The 6,591-nt window shown below is 38.1% G+C and overlaps 1 protein-coding gene across 2 annotated transcripts; it reads left to right on the forward strand.

Annotated features, from left to right (window-relative positions):
* The first annotated feature begins 3,150 nt into the window (after nt 1-3,150).
* On the forward strand, nt 3,151-5,410 carry LOC140989001 (tRNA (guanine-N(7)-)-methyltransferase). 2 transcript variants are annotated; one of them, XM_073458152.1, is made up of 2 exons: nt 3,151-3,274; nt 4,216-5,410. In XM_073458152.1, the coding sequence occupies exon 2, from the start codon at nt 4,238-4,240 to the stop codon at nt 4,985-4,987; it is 750 nt and encodes a 249-aa protein (XP_073314253.1). In that variant the 5' UTR covers nt 3,151-3,274; nt 4,216-4,237; the 3' UTR covers nt 4,988-5,410. The 2 variants fall into 2 exon arrangements, with proteins under 2 accessions (XP_073314253.1, XP_073314254.1); XM_073458153.1 differs by lacking the exon at nt 3,151-3,274 and adding an exon at nt 3,288-3,493.
* The last annotated feature ends 1,181 nt before the right edge of the window (nt 5,411-6,591 follow it).

The raw sequence follows: 6,591 nt of genomic DNA on the forward strand, positions 1-6,591 counted from the left end.
GGCGCGGCAGGGGCGAGCGCAGGCGCGGCAGGGGCGAGGCGAGCGTGTGCACGCTGCGGCGAGGGCGAGCGTGCCCACGGCAGGGGCGAGCACGGGCGCTGCGGCGAGGAGAGCGTGTGCGCGCTGCGGCAAGGGCGAGCGTGCGCGCGGGTGTGAACGCTGGGGCGCACTACGGAGCGGCGAGCGTGCGCGCGGCTGGGGCGAGCGCGGGCGCTGCGGCGGGGCGAGCTTGGGCGCAGGGGCGCGCTGCGGCGGGGCGAGCCTGGGCGCGCGAAGGCGATTGGGTGCACAGGGGCGCGCTGCGGTGGGGCAAGCCTGGGCGCGCGAAGGCGAGCGTGTGCACAGGGGCGCGCTGCGGCTAGGCGAGCTGTGGTGCGCGAGGGCGAGCGTGGGCTCGGGCGCAGCGAGAGCAGCTCGGACGCGGCGTGCTTGATGGTGTGGTGTGGTGGCTTGCGCAGGCTGGGGAGAGCTAATGAATGAATTGCGAGGAAATTGAGTAGGGGAGAAGTGAGAATGAAATAAGGGGGTGACCAGTATTTATAGGGGAAACACGAACCAAATCTTTCCTTTCAGAACAGGATTGCGGTTTGATATCTTTCTTTTCAGTACAAGATCACGATTTGATTTGTCTCCAAATCTTCTGAAGAGCTTTTGGGGGCGTTGCCCCCAAACCCCCACGACCTGACCGGGCAGGTCGATCCCCGCGACCTGACCGGGCAGGTCGATCCCCGTAATTTTCGCAGTGGTAACATCGTTCGTTAACGACAAACGAAATTAATTTTTCTGGCATGGTACGTCCTCATCGCCGATAAACCGAGGACAACACAGTTAATCGAACTTTGAACCTACGATTCAGTTCGACTCGGGAGGGGGAGACTGGTGATACCCCATGGATGAGCCCATCGAGATCCGGCCCATATCTAGGGCCCACAGGTGAAGGGCCCATGACGAGCCCAGGCATCCCCCTATAAATACCAGGTTTGAGCGTTCAGTTGAATTATTCACTATATTGTTTTCAGCAGCGCCCTTAGCTGCTCCCCCCATATATCCTCAGTCTCTGACTTGAGCGTCGGAGGGGCTACGCCAGGACACCCTCCTGGCCCCCTTCTAACGGTCTTTTTCTTGATTTCAGTCTCAGGGTGATCTTAAAGCCCACGTCTGAACTAGTGACGCTCGTTGGGATCGGACACGAAATTTCCCGTGAGTATCACAGTAAATGGATGACAAGTGATTCTCGGACAAAAAATGATCATATCAAGCAAACCAACTCTCAAGCTATAGTAATGCCTTCACTAATAGGGTTCTACCTTAAGAAGCCAAAACCAATAAAGGCATTCTCTTGATCACTTTCGTAATCAACATTTCATTCAATTGTTTAAAACAAAAGAAATAAAACTACGACGAAATAGAGTTATTAAGTTTCGGGAAATAGCAAGAATGACTTGCAGTGANCTGTAATTCAGAAAAAGACAAAGACACGTGACATTCTCTGCATGTATGCCGGCTGATAGTAAAATTAAGGATCGAATTAAAAAATTCTATAATTGAAAATGTCGCATATTTAATGGACAAGTTATATACAATATTGAGGAATACTGAATCAATTGTAAATGTCGATCATTTTTGTATCTTTCTAAAAATTCGAATTTTAAACATCGAGATGATATGATAGTGAATTATTGTGTAATTTTCAGAAACTTATTTCTAATCATATAATGATATTTTTATGGAGTTAGTAGGAGTTTCGGTGGTTAGAGTTTGACTAGATGAAGTGGATTAATCTAACAAGCAAGCTCTTTCTGCACTTAGAAAATATTTTTACTAGTTTTTTGAGGTAATATGGGTGGAACAATTCTAGTATCTCGAGTTGTAAAATTCGTGTTACCTGGGCTGCTAAATTCGTTTCACAAGTATTGGGATGAGTAATTTCTTGAGAAGCTTCGTGCATTAATATGTTACTTTCTACATTGTATGATCTGGTTAGCTGGGTTAGCCGTAAAAGAGGAACGTCGTATCTTAATTGGTAAGACTGATATCTACTGAGGATAGTGTTAGCGACAGAAAAAAAAGATAAACTAATATTTAAGTAACATGAGATAGCAGTAAGACACACCCAACTTCAGACTTATGGGCCTAACAACATGACTTTTTGACACTCGAATTTGTACAACCCCTCATGTTGACTCGTCGCATAGCACACAGCTCTGCATTGCCAAATCCACAAATATAAGGAAATAAAGTTGCGATGTGGAACTTTGAGCCGATTGGAGATATCGATGAATTTTTCGGAATTTAGTTAATATCTATTTCGAAAATTCAGATTATATATATTGGGATATTGTTTGATTTTTTAAATGCTTGAAATTTATTTATTTAATATTTATTTATATTATATTAATAAAATATCAATGTTCGCGAATTATCGAACACTATAATTTGGCTCAAGTCATACTCGAGTTCGATTAATTTGTATACGAATAAAATATTTTTCGAGTCAATTAAAAAAATTTCGTAATCCGATTCGATTTATTTATACCCTTCAGCCAGGTATAACTTTGGAGGTCAATTACTAATTCCGTAATGCCATATGTAGGGGTGTGCAATCGGTCTATTCGGTTACCGACCGAACCGAATAGACCTATAACCGATTTAACCGATTTCATTTTCGAATAACCGAACCGATCAAAATATTCGTAAAAACCGAAATAACCGAACCGATTTTCAAATCGGTTATTTCGGTTTCCGACCGAAATAACCGATATTTTTTGAAATATGCGAATTTTAACACATAAAAAAAAACAATGGAGAGCTTATAAATAACTAGAAACATTGAACAAAAAATATCAATAACAAATAAAAATATTGAAGATAAAATCATTAGATGAATAAACTCCTTTCTAATGCATGACAAGTTGAGTTTCTTTCTAATGTATTTTTAATGCTCATATACAATTTAAATTAATATATATACTAATTCGGTTAATTCGGTTTAACCGAATTTTTCAAATTAAAATCGAAACCGAACCGAATTAACCGATTTTTTAAATTTTCAAAACCGAACTTTCGAATTAACCGAACCGATTTTTATAAATAATTCGGTTTGGTCGGTCACACCCCGAGCCATATGTACAGATCCTAATGTATTGTGTATTTAACGGGCTTAAGAGCCCAATTAAAAGATGCGGGCCACCTGATTCAAACATTCCAAATTAGGGCACAAATCGTTGCACTTTCTTGTTCTCTCCTCTTACCTCTGCTCTCTGTCGCCATAAAGGTTTGCAATTTCTCAATTCTCCGTGTTCTTTTTTTATTTTCCTTAAATCCCTTTGCTTATATCACAACCTTAAGTTTTCGTTCGTTGATTTTCTTATTTATTTTTAGTCTAAAGCCTTCAAACGAAAATTTCAACCTCCTAATTAGATTTTATTGAAATTAATTTCTGCGAAATGGGTTCACCCTGCTAAGGAAAGGTACTAACTTTGATTATATCGAGGTACCTACTTTGATCCCTAATGTGCAACACACGGTGTTGTGCTGTTGCTATGAAGCTATTTCGAAATATTTTGAAGAGATGAATGTTCTGGAATTATATTGTTGAATTATTAATTTTTCAAGTTTTCATAGCTTCGGATGTAACTAAGTTATGTTAAATGAGGAGGATTTTTTTGGGATATCATGTTATCTGTGTTTATGAAATTGTTAAAACTAACAAATTGCGTATATATATCATCATACATAAAATATATGTATATCATAAATAAATCATTCTAGAAATTGAGAAATTAGAAGCATTCCCCAAAGGGAGTCACCTGAAATTGATTTTTATTTTTTTTTTTAAAACCAAAGTCAGTATCTTTTGGAGTCAGAAAACACTTGTGTTGGCAAAATACACAAATTCTTGTAGGGAAATCTAAAATATTTTATGCAGTCTCTACACGTGAAAATGTATGCAAATGAATAGAATATGACCTCAATATGAAGAATTAAAATGTGGCTGTGATATGACACTAATGGTTTGCTAAATTACTGTAGTATTGTTTGTGAAACTTCTTTGCTGTCGAATTAAGTTACCATCTGTGATGTATAACTAACAGCCTATAGTTTGCGCTATGCAATTCAAGCTATTGTACTTTGTTTTGGCTGGATGAACGTTATGAATTTCTGTTGCAAATATATGGTATTTTGATTTTGATTCGATTGGGATGCAATTGACAGAGGGAAAACCGGTGGCCTGAAAATGTTGGAGCATGAATGCGTATCAAACCCTACTCATAGTAAGACAACAGGACTGCCTCGGAAGCGATTTTATCGAGCTCGCGCTCATAGCAATCCTTTGAGTGATTCTCATTTCCCTGTCCCAATATCCCCCAGTCAGGTTGACTACAACCTCCATTACCCCATGTACGATGGTTCAAAAAAGATTGAATTTGCAGACATTGGTTGTGGATTTGGCGGGCTATTAATTAGCCTCGCAACTCTTTTTCCTTGTACGTTTATGATTGGGATGGAATTGAGGGACAAGGTGACGGAGTATGTGAAGGAAAGAATATTAGCATTGAGGGCCGCTAATCCAGGCCAGTATGAGAATGTGTCTGTGGTTCGGACTAATTCCATGAAGTACATTCCCAATTACTTTGAGAAAGGACAGCTCACCAAGATGTTCTTTTTGTTTCCGGATCCTCATTTTAAAGAGAAAAATCACAGGCGCAGGGTAATCAGTCCACATTTACTCGATGAGTATGCATATGTTCTTAGAGTCGGTGGGATTATATACACAATAACTGATGTCGAGGAGCTTGGTTTGTGGATGAAGTCATGTTTGGAGAGTCACCCGTTATTCAAGCCTCTTGCTGAGGATGAGCTCCAAAATGATCCGGTTGTAAAGCTCTTGAGCACTGCAACTGAGGAAGGGCAGAAAGTTGAGAGGAATGGTGGCCAAACGTTTCAATATGTTTATAGACGCATTGGACTGGCTCTCCCTCATTGAGTTATGCGCTGAGTAATATGATTTATGGAATTAATCCGTTCATGTTATAGTTTTCAATCAAATTAAATGCTGAATAGAAAGCTGGTCTTTCTTTTTGCGCGTAAATTAGCCCTTTTTACTGCCGTGGTATTCCCCTGTTATGGTGAGGAAGTATCGGACTGCCGTAGATTATGCTCAAAATCTGAATGACGTTATAGAAAGAGCTAATTGATGTCTTTTATGTTGTCTGCCGATGTTCGAAAACAAATATAGGGCGGCTGTAAGAGATAAACCATTGAATTGGACGTCGGTTGATGTTCATATGAGTTATGCCTGTGGGATCAAGTATCCCACTGATAGGCTGCTGTTCTTTTATGGTTTTAGTTTAGACTCTTGAGAATTATTGGACTCCATTTTTCGCAATGATATATATATATTTTTATTTTTCGTGTTTCTTTTTAAATTAACTCTGGTTCGTATATTTGAAAAGCACCTGCAGTGGAATTGTGTATCCTTACAGATATTAGAGAAATAGTCGAATATTGGCTATTTTATTTCCTATTCTTGATAACTAAATCCAACAGATCTGTTTAGCAGCAGTACTTTAAAGGAGCCTTGAAGAAATAAGAGAGTTGGGGATGAATTAAAACATAATATTCATTAAAAATTATAAGAAAATGTATTTTTTTAGCGAAAACAAAAATTCATTCGTAATTTTATGCTTTATTTTGGAGTATAATTTTCAATTTGTACACGTAATATCTTAAAGTTGATGTCATCGGGTTCCTTCCTCATCGTCATCATTCATCATGTGAACTACTATAATTCATTTGAGGGGATTCTTCAAGGAGTTTTCTTGAGAATCAGGTTGTAATCCCCGTCGATGACGATGTCGTTTTTCAAGAATTCTGCATCTTCAGATACATGCACACGATTTTAAATTCAAAAATTATAATTTTTTATCGAAGGAAAAATTTATAATTCGATGATATATATATATATATATGTATATATATATGTACATATATTATATGTCATATTAATATGAAATTCATAAAATAACTTATGACATTGAAGATGTAAATACCAGCACGATCGTTTTTAGTAGTGAAAATTATTAATATTACTTTTATATATTGCTTGATTTAAAAGTTTTTAAATCGAAAAAAAAAATAGATATGTACTTGGTCTGAAAATCAAAGTAGGCTGGAAGAAAAACTAACTTAATGACCTGATAAAAAAAAAAAACTAACAACGACTAAGAAATAAATAATATTAATATTACTTTTACACATTGTATGATAAAAAATAAAATAAAAGATGTTGAAAGAGCCTTCTCCATGGGTGATCAATTCTAATTGAATTAATTTGTTCTTCGTGAGTCATACCTAACAGTGCAATCATTCAAATAAGTTTTTGTGGGGACCCGGATGCTAATTCAATTCTTAATCATCATTAGGATCAATTTACTAATCAAGTAATTTGGGTCGTAAAATTTTTTCTTTAAATGCGGAACGTAGTGAAATCAATCTCATATACATCTCAGTATAAAGGTACAAGTCTTGTACAACAAACATCCATTTAAACTAAGGTTCAACAACTAACTGTCAAGTGTTCCAACCCTA

This window comes from Primulina huaijiensis, chromosome 11 (assembly GCF_012295235.1).
Source record: "Primulina huaijiensis isolate GDHJ02 chromosome 11, ASM1229523v2, whole genome shotgun sequence".
Classification (NCBI taxonomy): Eukaryota; Viridiplantae; Streptophyta; class Magnoliopsida; order Lamiales; family Gesneriaceae; genus Primulina; species Primulina huaijiensis.